Raw genomic sequence first — 23,302 nt, forward strand, 5'->3', positions numbered from 1 at the left:
TTTTTATTCGCTTTTTTTTGTTTGTTTTTTTGTTTGTTGGTCGGTTTACGATTGTCATTGTATCCATCTTAATACATGATTAGTTTTAGCAGGGACAGATTGTAAGACTAGGCGTCAGCCTAAAATCTCCATCCTTGACGGAGTAATAAAGTTCGTTCGTTCGTTCGTTCGTTCTGTCCTTTTACAGCCTGAAAACAGGACATACGGCCGACGCACGCAGATCATCGAAGCCGCGGTTTAGTGCGTCCCAGGACCCGCAGTCTTTTTAGGTTTATGGTGCGTCCCGGGACCCCCCGCTCCACTGGAAACTTCAGTCTAGTACGTGTTTTCGGCTTCTAGTGTGTGAAGGACGCATGCAGAGACGCACAGTTTGGGGAGCCAAAAAAATCAACACAAACTGCTTGCGCCTTTGCACACCTCCTATCAGAGCACTATCCCACTGAGTCCCCACAGACGACACACCAACGTGACACACACACACACCACATCAAAATGGCGAGCAAACCGATTGTGTTCGTATCGCGGGGAGCACCGCCAGAGCCTCTGAAAGACTTGGCCACGGTTTGTGAGATCCGACAATGGAAGGAACAACATGTTATCTCCAGAGAGGAGATGATGAAGAATGCACGTGGTGTGCACGCGCTGTTCGTGCACCCTCCTGACAGAGTGGATGCAGAGTTGTTTGATGCCGCCGGTATGTATCGGTGCGTGTGGCCTGCGCGGAGTAGTTGAATAGGTGGAAGTAAAAGTAGTAAAGTAGAAATAAAAGTAGCAAAGTTCAAGATTACAGTAGTTGTAGAAGAGAGAGAGAGAGAGACAATGACAATGACAATGACAAATCTTTATTTTTCGAGGGTAACAAGAATAAGCATAGATATGCTTTTTTGCATCTGGCCCTCGCCCTAAAGAGGGACTAAACTATTTTACTATAACTATAGAGAGAGAGAGAGAGAGAGAGAGAGAGAGAGAGAGAGACTGTATACTTATGTGTGTGTGTCTTGCCTGAGAGGCCGAGGGCCGGTTGGGGAGAGAGATAAAGAGACTGAGTGTGTGTCAGTGTGTCTGTCTGTGTATGTGTGTCTGTTTGTTGTGTACATATATTTGTACTGCACACAGACTGCAGAAGTTCATCAATGACCCCGCGGAGCGCGTACGTGTGCCATCGGATATCGCCGCTGTGTTAGCCTGTCAGTGTCAGTCGAGTCAGTCACGGTGTGTCAGTCAGTGTGTGTGTGTGCCGGCCGGTGTGTGTGTGTGTGTGTGCAGTGTGCCGGCGTGTGTGTGTGTGTCTGTGTGTGCGTGCGTGTTTGTGTGTGTGTGTGTGTGTGCCGTGGGCGCACAGGTCATACTGCCTGCGTATCTGTCAATTTCACACATAGGTCTATGGTCAGAAGGAGCGCACCGGTATGTGTGTGCACACCAAGCAAAATTTATTGAGTTCCTCAGTACTGAATAAAAGACGACATTTGAACACACACACACACACACGTGACACACACACACACCAACACATTAGCCGGCATTAACAATCAGACATATGTCTGCATAAAAAAAATCAAATTCACGATCAAACTGTCATTCTTTTCAGTGCTCCGAGTGATATGCAAGACACTGATTCCCTATCTCTCAGCAAATATTATGTTGGTTCGGACGGACATGATATCTGTTTGCCCAGGATACCCCGAGAGTGTGTTAGCTTTCAAACCAGGTCAGCGTCGGCTAAAACCTTTAAACAAATTAAAGGGCTTTGCCAGCGTATGATCTTGAAATTGAATATCAATGAGCATTTTATGATGAAAGTTCTATTTCATGTGGCTATGCGTTACTACAGTGTCAGTGACTCTGTCATCTAGTTACATGATTATGCAATGCACGGCCGTGTGTCTGTGCGTGTCGTGCGTACCTGTGCGTGTGTGTGTGTGTGCATGTGCGTGAATGTACAAGAGCGAAAGTGTTTATGTGTGTACGTGCGTGCGTGTCTGTTTTTCTGTGACCGTCTGTTCTAGCTTGCTTTTCTGTTTCGATTAATGCTCCGCCTGTAAAAATGTTCTGCATTATTCTTACCGTTTATGCTTGCGTTTATTTATACTTTACTGAAACGGACGCCAACGTAGATCAACGTAACATGCGCACAAACACACACAAAAGGTTGCCACACGCCTCATCTTTGTGATGCCGCTCGTTTATTCTGAACTGGAATGAGCTTCAAGCACTGACAACTAAGAAGCCCAACTCTCAGAATATCGAGAAACAGAGGGAGGTTTACATCCAGAAAACATGGAGAGAGAAAAATCTCTCGTCTTTCTGGTGCGATCGTAAAACTGAAAGATGATGGGAAACGATGATACCAGTCGGACTGACTGGGCAAGACATGTTGCTGAGCTGCGCATGAAAACTGAAAAATCGTCGCCGGCTGGGCGCCATGTCGGTTGGTCAGAATCATTATTTTGAGAGGAAGGAATTCAAGAAAGAGGTGTACAATAGAAGGCGAAGGGACGCCGGGAGGTCAATCTGTGGGTGTGTGTGTGTGTTACGCTAATCAGTTGAGGTTGGGCACGATGTCGACCAGTTCGCCTGGGCCAAAGACTACCGGTGGCTATGATCAATGTGGCGTTAAGAAGGCTCAAAGAAAAGACGTGGGGTATGCAAGGAGGGTTTATAGCACCTGCGGGAAAACATAATAAACTATTACAGTCAAACCTGTCTATTACGACCACCAAGGCGGCCGGACCGACCAAAAGTGATCATACATGCATTAGACCTGCAGGTTGTCAATATAATATGAAAAGGTGAATTACATGAAGTAACAAACTGGTCGGGGACCGTATTGGAGCTGTCGTTGTGGGCAGGTTGTCATCAAGGTGTGGTGGGCAGGTGGTCATCAAGGTGTGGTGGGCAGGTGGTCATCAAGGTGTGGTGGGCAGGTGGTCATCAAGGTGTGGTGGGCAGATGGTCATCAAGGTGTGGTGGGCAGGTGGTCATCAAGGTGTGGTGGGCAGGTGGTCATCAAGGTGTGGTGGGCAGGTGGTCATCAAGGTGTGGTGGGCAGGTGGTCATCAAGGTGTGGTGGGCAGGTGGTCATCAAGGTGTGGTGGGCAGGTGGTCATCAAGGTGTGGTGGGCAGGTGGTCATCAAGGTGTGGTGGGCAGGTGGTCATCAAGGTGTGGTTTGTTTGTTTGTTTGCTTAACGCCCAGCCGACCACGAAGGGCCATATCAGGGCGGTGCTGCTTTGATATATAACGTGCGCCACACACAAGACAGAAGTCGCAGCACAGGCTTCATGTCTCACCCAGTCACATTATTCTGACACCGGACCAACCAGTCCTAGCACTAACCCCATAATGCCAGACGCCAGGCGGAGCAGCCACTAGATTGCCAATTTTAAAGTCTGAGGTATGACCCGGCCGGGGTTCGAACCCACGACCTCCCGATCACGGGGCGGACGCCTTACCACTAGGCCAACTGTGCCGGTATCAAGGTGTGGTGGGCAGGTGGTCATCAAGGTGTGGTGGGCAGGTGGTCATCAAGGTGTGGTGGGCAGGTGGTCATCAAGGTGTGGTGGGCAGGTGGTCATCAAGGTGTGGTGGGCAGGTGGTCATCAAGGTGTGGTGGGCAGGTGGTCATCAAGGTGTGGTGGGCAGGTGGTCATCAAGGTGTGGTGGGCAGGTGGTCATCAAGGAGTGGTGGGCAGAGGAGGTTCCACCGTATATTGCCAGGGTTCAGCAGAAGGATTTGTGCTGCCCCGTCCCCTTTTTGAAACGACTTGTGAACGGCATCCATGCCCCACCCCAGTGTCACGGTTGTGGCACGTAAAAACCTGACAGAAGTGCAGGGATCGAGCTGATTACACCTGAACACGCCCACACACCGACCTGGGTAGCGCGAATCTTGTTGCTGTTAGCTTTCCACTAAAAAGAAGCGACCCAAATTTCAGTCCTTCAATGGAAATTAAAAAAACAAGAATGATAACAAATCCAGATATTGACGGGTACATCGACCCAATGGTCTATAGTGGACAGACGCATAACATGAAGTGAACACTTATCTCAGAAAGCATTGATTGTGTTCAGTCCGTCTGGCAAGAAAATAAAGTAATGAAAATGGAAGCGGAAAAAATGTCATTTCTCCTACTGGCAGGACCACAGCTGAAGGTGGTGGGGACCATGTCCGTGGGGCTTGACCACGTGGACGTGACGGAGTGCAGGAAGAGGGGGATCGCCGTGGGCTACACGCCTGGGGTGCTGACCATCGCCGTCGCTGAACTCGCTGTGGGCTTCCTGCTGGCCACTGCTCGCAGAATGAGTGAAGGTGAGTAGACCAGAGAGAGAGAGAGAGAAGGTGTGACTTTCAGACAGGGGAAACGGGTAGATAGAGAAACAGTTGACCATGGAGCCAGGATGTGTCAAGAAACAAAATAAAGGAATAAACAAAAGGACAACAAAATTGGAAGACTTTCAAATGGTATTATTTAGGCCTAGTTTAAATCAATCAGCCTCCTATCTACTTCGGAACAAACCTACATGTACAGTTACATTTTGAAAATGAAACACATTTTTGTGCAGCTTTCAGAGCAGTTCACAACGGGGTGTGGGGTACCCGCTGGGACAACGCCCTATGGATGACAGGGGCGGAGGTGGCAGGAAGCACAGTGGGTATCGTGGGTCTGGGTCGCATCGGGATGGCGGTGGCCAAGCGGCTAAAGGCCTTCGAACCAGCCAGGATTCTTTACTGCGGCCACTCTGTCAAGCCTTGTGCCAAGGAGGTACGTTTTATGGCCATGTCGGGGAGACCGATAATTTTATTTTGTCCGTGATGGGTTTTTTGCTTTGTCTTTAAAGGCACAGTAAGCCTCCCATAAACCATCACAGATACTGTCAGGCTTTTACACACAGTACAAACACCCTTCCATTTGAACGCTTACCGAATGGGAACATCCTAGGTGCCCTACGTAAAGAGCGAGCAATTTTCAAAGAATTATTTTTGCGGATTGTCTCCTCACACAATCGGACCGTGGTGCGTTTTGGCGCTAGACCTAACTTTTAAAATCTAAATAATAAATTGACAGCTTGTTACACAAACATTCTTAAATCATAAAAGAATTCTTTTTTCATCAAGACAAGATCAGTACAATTCGAAGTTTTGAAAGTTTGAAAAAAGAAAAACCCGGAAGCAGGGTCACGCAAGGTCGTGGTTATCGTAGCAGATGACGGTTTATGCCTATCGCCGGTTCCTCTGAACAGTGAAAAGCCATCGTTAGAGTTCTTGTGAACCACGTACAGCCGTTTGTTTCGTGCATAGTCAGAGGCATTCTGATAAGCATCGCTCCACGGCTATTGCCAGTTGTCTCTCTGACCGGACGCTACAGTCCTACGCGAATCTATCAAAACAAGAATACAAGAGTTATCTCCCATATGTTTTTCGCGAGCACTGATCTAAATTTGAGATCAGTGTTCGCGAGACGAAAATGATTGCAGATTGGCCGACTTCGACAGTGATCTCCGTTCTGTTCTTCACAGTTATGATAAAGACATCGTTCAAAGGTCAAAACAAGTCGAAATTTTGGGACTGCTGCCGGAAGGAGACCGTAATATATGGTTTCATCACTGTCAACTGGTTACAGAAAAAAATCGTCTGCTCCAGTGAGCGCCGAAACCAAACGGTTGATTATCACGTGACACTTTTGCCATATTTAGAGTTGTTTGCCCAGTAAATACATCCGCGAAAAATAGCTCGCTTCAAACTGTCTTACATATCAATTCCTTTGAAATTTAAAAATTACAAAACACCATGAAAAATCATTATCGACGATCGCGAATCTGCTTATATCAATAACTAGATGATTACCCTCTTCGCCGGGTACCGGCTTCACCGGGAAGAAGTAGAGCCGAATACCAGGCTGCGCCTGGGACCCGGCTTTGCCGGGTGTACGCCGGCTTTGCCGGCGCACGAAGGAAAGGAGATAAACGCGCAAAACACTGGAGACCTTCTAAAAATAGTAACGTGCAGTGACCTTCTAAAAATAGTAACGGAATGGGAATATCCGCGCGCCATACGAAGGAAGGGAGGTAAACGCTGAAAACACTGGAGAAGATAAGGAAGAGTAACTGGTAGTGGATCCAGACAAAAAAACCAAAATCGGTTCAGCACTGCGCGCTGAGAGCACGTGTTGAAATATCTCATCGACCAGGTTGTGTCCCGGGTGTACCTGAATATGGCCACTAAATTTGAAACAGATCCATCGAGAACCTTGGCCGCGCATCGCGAACAGACACACACACAGACGCAAGTCGTATATATCTATATATATATACGACTAGTGTCTGTCTATCTGTCTGTCTGTCTGTCTGTCTGTCTGTCTGTTCGCGATGCACGGCCAAAGTTCTCGGTGGATCTTTTTCAAATTTGGACACCGTATTCAGCTACACCCCGGACACAACCTCATGGATGAGATATTTCAACACGTGCTCTCAGCGCGCAGCGCTGTGCGCGCTGAACCGATTTTTTGTTGTTTTTGTTTTGTTGTTGTCGGGATCCACTACCAGTAACTCTTCCTTATCTTCTCCAGTGTTTTCAGCCGCGATTATCTCCCTTCCTCTGTGTGGCGTCAATCCATATTCCCGTTACTACGTTACTATTTTTAGAAGGTCACTGCACGTTACTATTGTTAGAAGGTCTCCAGTGTTTTGCGCGTTTATCTCCTTTCCTTCGTGCGCCGGAAAAGCCGGCGTACACCCGGCAAAGCCTGGTATTCGGCTCTACTTCTTCCCGGCGAAGCCGGTACCCGGCGAAGCCGGTAATCATCTAGTATATAGATACATTACAAAAAGCTCTAAATATGTCCCAAAAAAATCGGTTTCCTTGCCAGACAAGGAAACTCAAGGCATCCTGTCAGGGAGAGAATGAGCCGAACTCATTTTGACCTGAGTTCAGGATGAGTCAGAGGTACATAATAACGTGCTATTGCAGATAAGCTCACAGCGAATTACAAACTGACGACAACATTGTGAAAAAGGAAAACTGGATCACACGGGTTCACAATGGCTCAGGGGTAAGATAAACCACGCAAAAATAAATTCTTTGAAAATTGCTCGCTCTTTACGGAGGGCACCTAGGATGTTCTCAAGCGGTGAGTGTTTAAATGAAAGGGTGTTTGTACTGTGTGTAAAAGCCTAACAGTATCTGTGTTGGTTTACGGGAGGCTTACTGTGCCTTTAATGTGTAGCAAAGGTTTGTTCCAAGTTTTTGAGTAATTTTAAGAGGGTTTTGTTCTTAGGTTCTTTTGATGCACGTTTCAGAGAAATCAAGACAACACTGAGTAACACATGCACCTACAACCAGCGCTATGGCGTAATTTCTCTGCCCAAAACTAGTATTCATATGCAACACCAATTGAACTTCAACTGACGAATTCCACTCTGCACTTTTTGTTTGAGAACTAAACTCAAAATAGGGTAATCTGTATAATGTTGCTGTAAAATATGTAACAAATGCAACTAAATTATAACCAGAATACTCAACCCTTCTTGACTTTAAATCTTCAGGTGGGAGCAGAGTTCGTGCCTTTCAAAGAGCTGCTGAGTTCGTCAGACTTCGTGATCGCCACGTGCTCAGTGAGCGCTGATAACCAGCACCTGTTCAACAAGGAAGCTTTTAGCGCCATGAAGTCTTCCGCTATCTTTATCAACGTCACGAGAGGGGCGCTGGTGGATCAGGATGCTCTACTGCAGGTCTGAATGGATATGTGCTCTACAGTCTCTGTCGGGCATTAAAACCCAGTCCTTTGAGTGTCATATTTTCTCAATTAAGGGAACATCAGTCTTTACATTTAGTCAAGTTTTGACTAAATGTTTTAACATAGAGGGGGAATCGAGACGAGGGTCGTGGTGTGTGTGTGTGTGTGTGTGTGTGTGTGTGTGTGTGTGTGTGTGTGTAGAGCGATTCAGAGTAAACTACTGGACCGATCTTTATAAAATTTAACATGAGAGTTCCTGGGTATGATATCCCCAGACGTTTTTTACATTTAGTCAAGTTTTGACTAAATGTTTTAACATAGAGGGGGAATCGAGACGAGGGTCGTGGTGTATGTGTGTGTGTGTGTGTGTGTGTGTGTGTGTGTGTCTGTGCGTGTGTGTGTGTAGAGCGATTCAGACTAAACTACTGTACCGATCTTTATGAAATTTTACATGAGAGTTCCTGGGTATGAAATCCCCAGACGTTTTTTTCATTTTTTCAATAAATGTCTTTTATGACGTCATATCCGGCTCGTCACTTTCACTGCCTTTTGCACTAGCGGGGGACTACGGTCATTGTGAAAAAATGCAGTGCGTTCAGTTTCATTCTGTGAGTTCCGCAGCTTGACTTAATGTATTAATTTTGCCTTACGCGACCTATTTCATTTTTTGGATAAACGTCTTTGATGACGTCATATCCGGCTTTTTGTAAAAGTTGAGGCGGCACTGTCACACCCTCATTTTTCAATAAAATTGATTGAAATTTTGGCCAAGTAATATTTGACGAAGGCCGGACTTTGGTAATTGCATTTCAGCTTGGAGGCTTAAAAATTAATTTATGACTTTTGTCATTAAAAATCCGAAAATTGTAATTACAATTATTTGTTATATAAAACGATCCAAATTTACGTTCATCTTATTCTTCATCATTTTCTGATTCCAAAAACATATAAATATGTTATATTTGGATTAAAAACAAGCTCTGAAAATTAAAAATATAAAAATTATGATTAAAATAAAATTTCCGAAATCGATTTAAAAACAAGTTCATCTTAATCCTTGTCGGTTCCTGATTCCAAAAACATATAGATATGATATGTTTGGATTAAAAACACGCTCAGAAAGTTAAAGCGAAGAGAGGTACAGAAAATTGTGCTTATAAATGCAGCACAGCGCAACCGCTACCGCGCTAAACAGGCTCGCCTTTTGTACGAGCGGCGGACTACGGTCATTGTGAAAAAAATGCAGTGCGTTCAGTTTCATTCTGTGAGTTCCACAGCTTGACTAAATGTAGTAATTTCACCTTACGCGACTTGTTTTGCTTTGCTGTCTCTCATTCATGTCTGAGTAACTAGGATGACCTTTAACACACAAAAAAGACAGAGCGGGTGTGTGTGTGAGAGAAAGAGAATGAGAGAGAGAGTTAATGCCTGTATCCGTGTGTGTGCATAGCAGGAGGGTGTGGTTAGTTAGTTAGTTAGTTGTTGCTTTTTGGGTCCAGCGGACCATGTAGGCCAAATCAGGAGGGTGTGGTGTTGCTGGCCAGATGGGGTGGGAAGGGGCAGAGAATGCACCTCGGAGGGAGAGAGGGATAAATGGCCGCCTACCTGTGTTATTTTTGGATGAACACAGTGGTTTTCAGTGTTCGGAACAAGATGCACGGTAGATTGATTCTTTACAGTATCCCTGTCAGGCAATAGGCTATCAACATTGTCAGCTGAATGCATCGTGTTTAGTCCTCCTAATCTTTGGGGAAACGATACAAGCTTCGAAACTAGGATTTAAAAAATATTTCAACATCTAGATCTTTTTTGATCTTTCGACACACTGACGTCATACTGTTTCTTCACAGGCACTGACCTCAGGACAGATCGCCGCAGCAGGGCTTGACGTCACGACCCCAGAGCCGCTACCCCCCAATCACCCACTGCTGCAGCTGTCCAACTGCTCCGTCCTGCCGCATCTGGGGTCCGGCTCACATCGCACGCGCACTAACATGTGTCGCATCACCGTCAATAACATTCTGGCCGGACTACGAGGGGAACCGTTGCCTTCTCCCATTCCATGAAAGTGGACACGATGTCCTGCTGTTTTGTTTTTTATCTTGGCTAGGACATTTGGAATGATCTTTTGCTGAGTGCTTATTTTCTCTCCCTTGCATTATCGTGCTCAATGAAAATAGAGATGATCTTTTGCTGTTTTTGTTTATCTTTCACTGTATATGTTCCACTTTTGCTTTTTACTTTTAGTGCTTCTCTCTCTCTCGCTCTCTCTGTGTTGCTCTCTCTCTTGCTTGCATCATCACAAATCAAGACAGCCACCGTGTTCGCTTGATTGTAAACACCATCTCAATAGTCTTCTCTCCTTATTTTTTTTGTCCCATCATCAAACGCCCAGGAATTAATGGCATCACCACTAGCTAGTCTTGCAAAAACCTAGCTGAGTTCACTCTGCCAGGGTTTCTTATTTCACATAATCAGAATATTGCAGAGTTACTTCATCACAAGAAGGGGGGAGGGGGGGGGGGGTATTCCTGAAAATTTGCCCAGCTGGGGGAGAACCATGCATGTGCTGTGTTAGATTGGTTGAAATTTGAGATTTCAACCAATTCAACCTCTTTTGGGGGGTCTCATTCAGTTGGACACTTTCTCACATATACGACCCCAGATCTCACTGAGGTAGCAGTCCCCCTTTGAACAAAAAGTCAAGCCCCCTCCTGCTTTTTTGCAGTTTGGCGACTACTGATATTTTTATTGCTTCTGATATTTTTGTTGTTATTTTTTTAATGAGCTTCTTTAAACAAACAATTTATTGTGATTTTATTAAGTAGATTCATTGTTAACACGTGTGTAGTTGTACATTAAAACAAGTTGCGTAAGGCGAAATTACTACATTTAGTCAAGCTGTGGAACTCACAGAATGAAACTGAACGTAGTCCGCCGCTAGTGAAAGTGACGAGCCTGTTTGGCGCGGTAGCGGTTGCGCTGTGCTTCATAGCACGCTTTAATGTACCTCTCTTCGTTTTAACTTTCTGAGCGTGTTTTTAATCCAAACATATCATATCTATATGTTTTTGGAATCAGGAACAGACAAGGAATAAGATGAAAGTGTTTTTAAATTGATTTCAAAAATTTAATTTTGATCATAATTTTTATATTTTTAATTTTCAGAGCTTGTTTTTAATCCAAATATAACATATTTATATGTTTTTGGAATCAGGAAATGATGAAGAATAAGATGAACGTAAATTTGGATCGTTTTATAAAAAACTATTTTTTTTTACAATTTTCAGATTTGTAATGACCAAAGTCATTAATTAATTTTTAAGCCACCAAGCTGAAATGCAATACCGAAGTCCGGCCTTCGTCGAAGATTGCTTGGCCAAAATTTCAATCAATTTGATAGAAAAATGAGGGTGTGACAGTGCCGCCTCAACTTTTACAAAAAGCCGGATATGACGTCATCAAGGACATTTATCGAAAAAAAGAAAAAAACGTCCGGGGATATCATTCCCAGGAACTCTCATGTAAAATTTCATAAAGATCGGTCCAGTAGTTTAGTCTGAATCGCTCTACACACACGCACAGACACACACACACACACATACACCACGACCCTCGTCTCGATTCCCCCTCTATGTTAAAACATTTAGTCAAAACTTGACTAAATGTAAAAATGATGTTGAATGATGAAGCCAAACAAATTGATTAGTGAAGATGTAACCACTAGAAGGGTACTAATGCAATAAACAGAAAACAAAGCTTTTGTCCACGGAGTTGCTTGTATTCTTTCATGTTATAGGACGTCACAATATCAGTCAAGCCACCAACCTGTCGAATGCATGAGTAAATATCTCTCTATTTCTCTCTATTTCTTTCTCTCTCTTTTTCTTGAAGCAAATCCAGCGCCAGCCACCCCCCCCCCCCCCCCCCCCCCCCCCCTCTCTCTCTCTCACACATTCTCATGCACGCATGCTCTCACGTACACACACACACACACACAAACAAACCCTGCGCACATTCATGTGATTACACTGTTGCACATATATTAGTTAAAGCCAGCTCTCCGATTTCAATATCTTCAACATAATATAAAATTCTTTCAATTGTTTCATACGTCAATCCATTCTGGCTTTCCAAATAGACTCTAAATCATTTGGTACAGAAAGAAAAACCACTTAGATCCGTACAGCTCTCTGCAGAAGTGAACAGCCATTAAAACAGCATTCTGTTATGATGAGTGACCTAGTGACTGGTGAAAGGTCAAAGTGACTTGACACACTGGTTGTCCCCCTTCCTTCTCCATGGAACAGACAACAGTTCGCGGCACATCCTCTTGAGGGCGCCACAGTCTCACGTGCAGCTCGTCCCCTTCGTTGCTTTCCCCTAGGTATGCGACCTTGACCTCTGACACTCCGGCCTTCACGTTTGCTTCTGTCAGACTGCTGCCGAGATACCTGAAATTGAGATTGATGGCGTGAGAGATTGAGTTTCAACCCTCTCTACTTGCCTGTCTTAAGCACCAGATGCTGAAGAAACACATACACACTGTGATACACACACACACACATATACACATACCAATGTGACCTTCACACAGTGATTTGGCTGGGTACGTGTTAGTTTTTCATATCATTTCAACCCATTTGGCTACAAACCTACAAACTACAGTGGTACCTGTGATGAAAGGACACCCTAGGGACCAGCCAAAAGTGGCCCTACACAACAGGTGGCCTTGTCATGACAGGCATATTTTTTGTCAAGACAATAGACAAAGAAAGCGAGGCGCCTGATGTCAGGTCGCGTTTTAGCAGGCTGCTGAGTTTGGAAGTGTTTTGAAGTGTTTAGTGTGCTTCTAACCCTACTGTTTCGGCCTGCAGAACCTCCGAGAGGTTCATTGACAGCCCAGGAGCTGCAAAAGGCTGTCTTTTGCTCCACCTGTTAAGGTATTGTTACATTTTTTCTTTATTTTTCTCCGATACAACTGACCACTGAGTGACCGCTCGTTCAACATGGCGGCCGCGGTACGGTTAACCACAACTGTCCTTCCTGTTTTTGTCATGAACAAGAACCTACCAACCTTCAGTGACAAACTTTATACTGTAAACGAGATCTGCTCAGCTTGTGAGAAAAAAACTGGACATGACTCGATCCTCGGCGCTCAAAAAATAGGGGCGTTATGGAGGATTTATCCAAAACAAAGCGACGCTCGTGTCAAGCTCCTCATCGAAGGGTTTTCTCTGAGAGGAGTATCGGTAACAGTTTGTGACAAAAACCCTTTTGTTGTCATGACACGAAATGGCGAAAGAGAGATCAAAACGACGAAAGTTACAGCTAGTCGGCAACCTGCATGCCCATCTCTTTGAGCAACCAGGACATCAACGCTATGTTGACAAAGCTCGGGGTGAAGCCTCGCTCAGAGCTATTAATGGAACGGGCGAGAGACGAGAATGGTGGACTTACCCGCTGGTTGACAGGCAGACGATTCATGTACGTTGAAGTTCCAGATCGCCCTCTGACAGAGAGGGTATCCCTTGGTGTCTTCACTGCCTCCATCTTCCATCAGGAGCAGAAGGCTGCCAGGAACCCTCACAACACGCCTTGTGGCCGGTGTTTACAACTAGGTCACGACACGCCCACCTGCCCTAATGACGTCTTCTGCCGGGAGTGTGGGAATCCCGGCCACAAGAGGGGAGACCCAGCATGCGGACCACTTCGTGTCGACGGAACTGCAGCACAGGAACCCGTGATCGACACCGAAGTTGTGGAAGACACTGCTGCGCAGACCAACCCTGACGGTGATGACAGCCAGCCCCCTTCTGAGGGGAATTCTGAGGGGAATTCCACTTCACAAGCCATCGCAGTACCCAAGCAAGTCCCATTACACAACTCGACTAAGGCAAACACACGCAAAGGTCGAACACATCAGGCGACTTTACCCTTTGAAAGGTCGAGGTCGTTATCAACGAAGAGAGACAGGGAATCCCTCGACCATGAAAACAGTGCTAACAAACTGACACGCCTTGACTGTGGCGCTGCCACGAAGGCAGTGTGTGACCAAGACAGGGATGACCCTGAACGTGACACTCAGAGAAAAGAGAACACTCCTGCCAGTGTGTGGGGCTGACTCAGCCTCGTGCACCACGACTGACCTGACGGATTCTGACCCTGCGATGCCCCACGGACTTTACGACTGACGGACGACGATTTTACTCGCAATGCTAGCTCGTGTTTGCCATGGCGGCCTTATCTATTTCATCTGTAAACATTCATGGTTTACGAAACAAAACAAAGCCAAAAACTTTTTTTTTAATTTAAGAAAACAACAAATTGATATCGTCTGTGTTCAAGAAACATACGTTTCAGAAAGTGACGTTGAGCAATGGGAAAGAGAATGGGGAGGGAAGATTTTTTATTCAACGGCAACGAATCATAGCCTTGCATGGCCAAATAATACTTGCTCGAAAGAATTTCCCATTTGAAATGCAATGTGTTGTGAAGTCGAGAAGAATACTTGAGCTTGAAGTCATGGCTAACGAAGAAAAGTTGTATGTTTTTAACGTTTACGGTCCAAACAACACGAATGAAAGAAGAAATTGTTTTGCACTTCTTGAAACATGTTTAAGGGAAAAAGCAGATTATCAGAAAATAGTTTGTGGTGATTTTAATTGTATTTTGGATAATGATTTAGATATCATAAGTGGGGAAAAACATAACGCTTTTGATGTGAACATGTTTAATAACTTGCTGGCTGACAACGGCCTGAACGATCTGTGGCGTCTTTTTCATGTTGATGATAAAGAGTTCACATGGTCACGAAAAACACCCTTTATTGCCAGGAGACTTGATTTTATATTAGCCTGTGATGATGTATTGAATCGGACACGTGATTGTAAGATACAGTCAGTAGCACAGACCGATCACAGGATGGTAATCATGCATTTTAATTTAACACATATTGATAGAGGCCCGTCGTATTGGAAGTTTAATGAATAGTTTACTGAATGATTGTGAATTTGTTGAAAGAATGAATGAGTTGTTAGAACAACATATGATTGAAAATGTACATTGAACCTCAGATGCACTGGGAGATTTGTAAAGTTAAAATAAGGGAATTTTGTATTAGTTTTAGTAAAAGGAAGAAAATGCAAATGATTGACCAGAAACAGAAGTTGCATAACGAATTAAATGAAATCGATATCAAGTTGTCCACTGATGTAGAAAACCAATGTTTGTTGACACAGAGAGAAAATGTTAAGCACAAATTAGAAATTTATAATATTCACGAGGCAAAAAGCGCACAGGTGAGATCTCGTGAAAAATTTATTGCAGAAGGGGAAAAAAATACCCGATATTTTTTGAATTTGGAAAAAACAAGGGCAAATGTTAAAGTAATGGATAGATTGTGTGACGATAATGGATACATTTTTACATCACAACAAGAAATAATGCAAGCGCAAACCGATTTTTTTCGAAAAATGTTTGGTACGAAAATGTGTTTAGATATTCCACAATTAAAAGAGGACCAGACGAATGAGTTGGAAAAAGATATTACAATTGAAGAAATTGGTAGAGCACTTCAATCATTAAGAAACGGCTCTGCGCCGGGCTTGGACGGCGTCACAGCCAGTTTTATGAAATTTTTCTGGTCTAAAGTGAAGGATATGGTGTTTGCCTCCTTAAGCGCATCTTTTCAAGCTGGAGAGATGTCTCCTACACAAAAAAGGGCGATGATATCCTTAATTCACAAAGGAAAGGATCTATCACGAGATAATTTAAATAATTGGAGACCCATTTCTCTCACTAATACTGATTACAAAATATTTGCAAAATGTCTGGCACATCGCCTTGGGTCTGTTGTTTCTAGTATTATATCAGAGGACCAGGTTGGTTTCATTAAAGGTAGAAAAGCGAGTGATATTATTCGATTAATTGATGATGTAACAGATTTTATGAATTGTAATAATAAGCCAGGCATTCTCCTTGGTCTGGATTTTGCACGAGCTTTTGATTCAATATCAAAGGAATATATGATTTGGACATTTCAAAAATTTGGTTTTGGTGGAAATTTTTTAAATTGGGTAAAAGTATTAATGAATAATACCACAAGTTGTATTAGTTACGTGGGTTGGATTTCCGAGGAATTGACGTATTAACCGGGATCCGTCAGGGGTGTAATTTTTCTCCGATGGCCTTCGTCCTTGGCCTTGAACTCCTAGCCATTAAAATCCGCAGTGATCAGACCATAAAAGGACTGAATTTTCCATCATTTGATCGAGAGAGAAATATGGAATATGTGTTAAAACTGGCAATGTATGCAGACGACGTAACACTGTTTCTCAAAGACAAACACGACCTGTAACAGGTATTATTGATAGTAAAACAGTTCTCGTATATTTCAAATTTAAATTTGAATCAAAATAAAACCGAAGCAATGTGGTTGGGATCCATGAAGAACAGCCCAGAACAATGTTGTAATATAAAATGGACAAAACAGTTAAAGATTTTGGGTATTATATTTAGGAATGATATTGTTGCTTCTGACATTGAAGAAAACTGGTCAAAACGTTTTGATAGAATTGAAAGAATTGTTGGAATGTGGTCAAGAAGAAATTTAAGTATTAGCGGTAAATTGTGCATAATTAAAACATTTTTGATATCCCAGTTTGTATACGTTTTTCAGGCACTCTCTGCTCCGACAAAAGTGCTTGACAGACTGAACACTATCCTCTTTAAATTTCTGTGGAAACGTAAGTATTCAAACACTAAAGCTTTTGAGAAGGTTAAACGAACAGTTTTGTGTGATAAATTAGAAATGGGCGGTATTAACATGATAAACATGCATGATATGCAGACATCCTTTTTGTTATGCTGGGCAGCTAGGCTACAGCAAACAGATTTTCAAAATTGGAAATTAGTTCCAAGACATTATTATGACGTTCTTGGAAGTCGTCTGTGTTGTTTTCAATCAACTGCCACCCCGAGACAGTTTGTAGGCCTGATGAGAATAAAATCGAAATTTTGGCAACATGTTTTAAAAAAATGGATTGAGAATAGACATTTGTTTTTTGTAGAAAAAGAACGATTTATTGATCAATGTTTGTGGAATAATGCAGGTATTGTTTTTAAAAAGAATGTTTTGTGTTTTGAAAATTGGATTAAAGCTGAGGTGAATGTTGTACGTGATATATGGATAGGCGGTAATATTGTCCCGTATGAACAGATTTGTACCACTGTTGGTTATAGCGCCACACGGCTTTTTGAATATAATGCTTTGCACACGGCCCTCCGCGCGCGTGCACTGCGAGAGGACACAGCCAACGGAAACGCGAGCGACGAATCTGGGCCCTGTCTACAAGACCTGTTAAAAAAACCTTCCCTCAAACAGTTCCGCGCTATTATAACAAATGCAAAAGCAAGCGTACCCTGCTCTGTAAAATTCTGGTTACATAAATATAATATTTCCATTGACGAGAAATATTGGCTCTTGGCAATTAAATGTACAAGCGAGGAAAGATTAAAGTTGCTTCAATGGAAAATATTACATAATATTTACCCCACAAACATTATACTCCACAAGATGAAGTTGAAAGAAAATAATTTGTGTAGTCTTTGTAACGAAATAGATTATATTGAGCACTTTTTTTGGAAATGTAGAAAAATGAGGTTATTTTGGGAACATGTTATTAGATGTATTTTTGTTAATACGAAAGAAAATGTTATATTAACAGAACATGATGTATTGTTTGGTTATTTACCAGGAATGCATACCCCAACAAACAAAATTATAAATCATATTTTGTTGATAGCAAAAATGTGTATCAGCAAGTTTAGATATGGTAGGCCTAATGATTTAAATATAATGTTTAATTGCGAATTAGGGTTGAGACGTTTGAGTATTTTGTAAATGAAAATGATTAAGTATATGTGCATATGCATATGTATGTGTGGATTCATGATTATGTTGATGTCGCAAATTTTGACACCGCAGACACAACCGCATAGATTAATACATTCTTGTCCATTTATGTATTGTAAGTATTCGCGCCAAAAGTAAATGTTAAATGTACTGTGCCACAGATTAATGTACAGTTAAACATACAGATATATACCAAGTGTGTTATATAATGTTATTGTTTATCGAAGAAGGAAAAAAATAAAATAAATAAATAAATAAATTTTAAAAAAAATTAAACATAAATAAAAATAAAAATTATCATCACCAGCAACAAAATCATGCACACGAACTGTCCAAAAAAAGAAGAAACACGAATAGCGCTACAATAAGGTCAAAGCGTAATCGAAGCTAGGAATCTAAGCATATGAAACTCGAATCCCTCCCGGCTTTCACGCTGTGATTTGTTGCAATATAAGGTCACCAATATTATCAATTAAGGGCATCGCACAAATCGACGTCGGCAAAGCCATTGCTGCCGCGTACAATCTTCCATTTGAAGCGTTTGCATATAACCAGTTTTGTACCATGTCATTTTTTTTTCCCCGAACGGATACTGTCATAATCCAAGCAAGTGAGAGTCTAAGAGAAATTCTCAAATTTCAATTACGTGAAAAGGATGTAATATATTGATTTGTAAACGAAAAAAAAAAAAAAAAAAAATATAGACAAAGAAACAATAGAAGATGTCCTTTCATGGGAGGTGTTCTCTCATCGGAGGGGCCCTACATCGTAGGTACCACTGTACATAACATTCTAAAATCATACTTACCCTTTCCGCAGGCCAGGGTACAGAGCATCCAAGGCAAATCGTATATAGCTGGTGTAGTTGGTGTGTTGGTCATCTGTGTCGCTCCAAGCCACTGTCATACGGTGGTAGGGCAGGTCGCCGATGGTGGCGTTGTCAGGTGGGGACTGTTTCGGGACGATGAGCGGTTGTTTTCGCACACACAACGGCCCGTAATGTTCCCGCCAATGGTCTGGCAGCTGGGTTGGGCGACGGGTGGTCGGGTCTATCAGTATTATCTGTTGTGGAATACAGTGTAGCCTATTTTATAGTGAGTAACGTTCATCAATCTTCAACCACACTAAAATATCATTAAATTGCATTGCATTAGGGGTGGGGAGATAAGCTGAGTCAATGTTCCAACGAGTTCATCATAAATAGCAAGGGTTCGACAAGGGGAATTTTGCTAGGCCTCTTTCACCTGAAGATAAATGCCCATCTCACCCTTACTACTAATTACCTCCCCCATTCCCTCCCCTTATTTGTTCACCCTCCTTCAACCCAATTTTGCGTCCAAACAATCCTCTCAAACAATCCTCTCAAATGTTTTCCATTGTACCATACCGATCCAGGGTTTGCCTCCGTATCATATGCCACTTATGACCTTGTCATGAGGGCATTAAACTTAATTTGATTGATCTGTGATTGTTTATAAAAATTAATTAGAGCTAGATTTCCTTTAAACTTACTATAAAATATGATTTCAATCCAAGGAAGGACAAAGTCTCAGTGCAGAGAGTATACAGATTTCTCTCTATGTTTTAATTGATTCTAATTCCTTATCCTTCCCATTTCTATTTTCTATGCTTAATTTTTCATTTTTCCTGAAAACTTTGAGAAATTACTGCTGTCATTAATTGTCTTGGTAAGTCTTTAGTTTTCTGATATTGCTTGTCTCTCCCACAGTCAATTTGTTATTCAGATTTTTCACTTACCTGATTAATAACAGTGAGCATGACGTGACCGGACGGCAGGGTGATGTCGGTGACCACGCTGAATGACGTACGTCCCACATGACCCACAGTAAGTGTCACATGCAGCGGGTATTTATTCTCCTCTGGTTCGTAAGCACAGCTGTTGTCAACAGTAAATAAATATAGACTTGAAAGTCAATCCCACACCTGTTGTAATTTGCCAAAACAAAGTCGATTTGTAAAAACAATGCTAAATAAAAGAGCACAAATACGAATTTTTTAGTTAGAACAAAAATGCAATATTTTTCTTTTCCAATTTTGTTTTCTGACTGCTTCTATTTGTACACGTTGCTTGCAGAGGAGACGCAGCTACATAAAAAGAAATCCTTCTGTCGGTTTAACACAAAAATTGACAATGTGAACACACTCCCTTTTTCTCTAAATCTCTCTTACACAACTGTGTGCTGGTAAATCTCTTCACACTAAAACATTCTCTCAAACATCGGCATTCTTTTTAACTCATTGTCTCCCAGGTACTCATATGGCTCTATCTGACCAGGTACAGATATATCCGCTCAGACTGTTAGCTTCAGTCGCTTCCTGTAACATCCATCTAACGCCTGCATTCCAGCGTGTTGATACAGTTACTACACAGTTACTACAATCCTGAGTGACCTGCTGCAGCACAGCTGGTCTCGGCTAAATAAAACTTGGTCAACATAGGTGGGGTAGAAAGTGTTAAGCACAATACCTATTGATGTTATACTGTGATGCAGCCATGAAGGTTATATGCCCTTCCCTCAGTCTGTCGGTTTCCATAAAGCAGCGACCATCATGACCTCTGGTTGCCATAGCGACCTGACGTGCCATCCGTGCAAGCATCACCAGACTCATTGTGGAAGGGTTGCCTGGCAACACAAGTCAAAGAGTTTTATTCAAAATACATGTGTCTAACCTTTAATTAACTAATATTTGTGTGTGTGTGTGTTTTCCTACAGTAGATATATTTGCATTCACCTATCTTCTATTTCATCTTCTCCTCTTCTTCCGAGTGACACACACACATGCACACTTACAAACACACTCACATGTTCAGACACACACTTTTATACAGACACTCTCGCACAAACAATATTTAACACACCTGCACACACACATGTACAGAAACACAATATTACACACCTACACACACACATGCACAGAAACACAATATTACACACCTACACACACACATGTACAGAAACACAATATTACACACCTACACACACACATGTACAGAAACAAACATATGCACAGACAGCTGTGCGCACGCACACACACACACACACACACACACACACACAAACCAAACCTAATATAGCCTGAATGAATAGACTCGTAAAGTAGTTTGCTGAAATTCCCAACCGTTTACTGATTTAGACCCGCACACAAACACATACAGTTCTACCAAAACTCTTGACTGAAAGTGACATACTGTATTACCAAATCTGTCAATGGCTTGAGGGGGAAGACCCGGATGAATGACTTTGGCATGATGACACGTTGAGCTGGGATCCAGTGAAAGGTTGGTACTTGTCAGCTGTGCCATCCTCCTCTCTTGTACACTGTGGGTTGAACATAACACAGCAAATTAGACACACATATAATAATGATAACATTTTACAGACAGGAGTTATTGCAAACATGGTTGGTACTTTTCAGCTGTGCCTTTCTTTTCTGTTCTACACTATGGGTGGAATATAACACAATGAATGGGACACGAAATTATAAAAACAGACACAAGTTGATGCAAAAAGGATAGATTAAATAATCTCTAATTGCGATAACCGATAGATTAATCTATGCTTTTTTTTTTTTAGCTGCATGCAAAGTATTTTCACACACAAAATAACATCCAAAATTCTCCTGGTTGGGACAAGTTCACAAAATTAGAAAACAAAATGTGCACTGATTAATAATTAAGACCAAAGAATACAAAACTCCAAGTCTATGCAAGGGACATCTTAATTATAGTTATAGCCTGTGAAGATCAGACGAATTGCCACAACTACAATTACTACTACCAGAAGATTTCCTCATAAAGTCCTTTGAAATTTCTTGGTAGTTGCAGCATTCGAGAGCTATAACCATCCTATCTATCACTACGTACTAGCTTAACAATGTTCAACTGCTCTTGACGGACCAAACCTTTGTGGCTGGGCAGTCTGCACAGAGACATTGTGGAACTGATGTGTTGGTGGCAGGGGCAGTTCAACAATGAAACACTGGGACGGTGACACAGGATTTCCAAAGTCAAGGTCGTCCTTAAGTCTGCTCATCTGCAGCTCTTTTAGGGACCGTGATGCATCCAGCAGTTGGTCATAGTCAGGATAGCTGTTGAGGAATATCAAATATACATGTGTGACAGGGCGACGTTGTAGTCTTCTTCTACATCGCCAGCTAGACACCTGTCAGTGTCAATTGTAGAGTTCTGTTTGTGATGGGGTCTTGCTGCTGTCGTCACCTTGTATGCTCTTGAGTTTTTGCAGGGCTATTAAGGTAGCTTTACAATTCTTAACCCTGTTTGACTAGCTGTGCCTCCAAAGGTGATTGACGTGCTTCATTCACTTGGTTGTATGCCAAGTATGCATGTAAAATAAAAAATAAAAGGGCAGTCTGATCGATCTCTCAACACCACATATTCAGGAATAAAACAAATTGAAGTGTACTAAGATATGTGAAGTACACATAATTATCTTGATCTCTCTGCATGCAGTTTATACCTGACACAGTTGATCAACATTTGACGTTAGTGTTGATTTGGAAAAATAAATATTTGGAAATTAAAGTGAGACTTCCACTTACTATGTGACCTTTTTCCAGTAAAGCTTCGCAGGGCACCCAACTTTCTTGGAAGACTTTTTTGCATCTGTTTCCTGAAGACCTGTACCCTGTGAAGTGAAAGGCACAAATTAAGTCATATGTATACTTTAAGGATAAATACAAATTATTTCATGGCATTTATTTTTAAAAACTTAAGTACCGATGCAGATATATCATAGCTACATTTGTAATGCCCCTCTCGTGTTTTTGTGGCAACCCGCCATGTCCATACAAAATTTCAAGAGGTCTCGGAAGGAAGAGAAGAAGGAAGAACTAATTCCTAAAAGTAAAATCAGGCTTCAACAGCTATAGATCATAGATGCAAACTGCTTTCCTTTTCATTGTCATGCTTAGGTATTTTTGGATCAAATTGTATGTAACATCACCTCTGATGGTTTATTGGATTCATCACTTTCAGCTGAGCTCACTGTCTTTGGCGGTCGCTTGGGACCGAAGGAGCAGCATCTGACGCAGCTCTGATCAACAGTGTAGGGCACCATGCAGCCTGGGATTATCTCCCCCTGCTGACTCCAGAGAACACGCTTTGGCTTGCTTTTTTCTGACAGTGAAGTATGCCTGAAATGACAGACAAAATACAGTGGAACCCCTCTTTTAAGACCTAGACAAAATCTAAGAAAATCAGGTCTGAAAAAAGAGGGAATCTTAAAATGGGGGTAAATTTACAGGGATCATGGATGCAGTACGTCTGGGCTTGTATAATGCTGAGATAAAGTTGGCCTACCATGACACAAAGGATGTACGTGTCGCTCGCTCGAAGCAGGCCAGCGTCTCTTGTAAATTCTCTTCATCTGAAATGATTCCTGTAATTACACTGTCCGTTTCTTCTGTGAAAGAGAAGCACGATGGCAAACTTTCACGAAGGTTGGCCATCGCGCTCTTGTCACATGATATTGATCACGTGATGTTCAGTAGTAGTCACATGACGTTTGAGATTGTTGACATATGAGGCTTCCGTCGTCTGCTGGCGACCAGACAAGTTAATATCTGCAAGATTACCACAGTTTCTGCCTTGAAAATGCGATAAGAGCAGAAA

The 23,302-nt window shown here is 42.4% G+C and overlaps 2 protein-coding genes across 2 annotated transcripts; one reads left to right on the top strand and one right to left on the bottom strand.

Annotated features, from left to right (window-relative positions):
• Positions 1-381: 381 nt before the first annotated feature.
• LOC138947633 (glyoxylate reductase/hydroxypyruvate reductase-like) lies at positions 382-11,496 on the top strand. The gene is made up of 5 exons (XM_070319142.1): positions 382-694; positions 4,139-4,309; positions 4,564-4,763; positions 7,543-7,728; positions 9,584-11,496. The coding sequence occupies exons 1-5, from the start codon at positions 493-495 to the stop codon at positions 9,797-9,799; spliced, it is 975 nt and encodes a 324-aa protein (XP_070175243.1). The 5' UTR covers positions 382-492; the 3' UTR covers positions 9,800-11,496.
• A 258-nt stretch (positions 11,497-11,754) lies between these two features.
• LOC138947631 (uncharacterized) lies at positions 11,755-23,238 on the bottom strand. The gene is made up of 9 exons (XM_070319140.1): positions 22,991-23,238; positions 22,635-22,824; positions 22,231-22,316; positions 21,574-21,759; positions 20,869-20,990; positions 20,138-20,294; positions 19,408-19,546; positions 18,458-18,711; positions 11,755-12,187 (listed from the first exon to the last, which is right to left on the bottom strand). The coding sequence occupies exons 1-9, from the start codon at positions 23,137-23,139 to the stop codon at positions 11,962-11,964; spliced, it is 1,509 nt and encodes a 502-aa protein (XP_070175241.1). The 5' UTR covers positions 23,140-23,238; the 3' UTR covers positions 11,755-11,961.
• Between the last annotated feature and the right edge of the window lie 64 nt (positions 23,239-23,302).

The sequence above is a fragment of the Littorina saxatilis genome, linkage group LG14 (assembly GCF_037325665.1).
Source record: "Littorina saxatilis isolate snail1 linkage group LG14, US_GU_Lsax_2.0, whole genome shotgun sequence".
Taxonomy (NCBI): Eukaryota; Metazoa; Mollusca; class Gastropoda; order Littorinimorpha; family Littorinidae; genus Littorina; species Littorina saxatilis.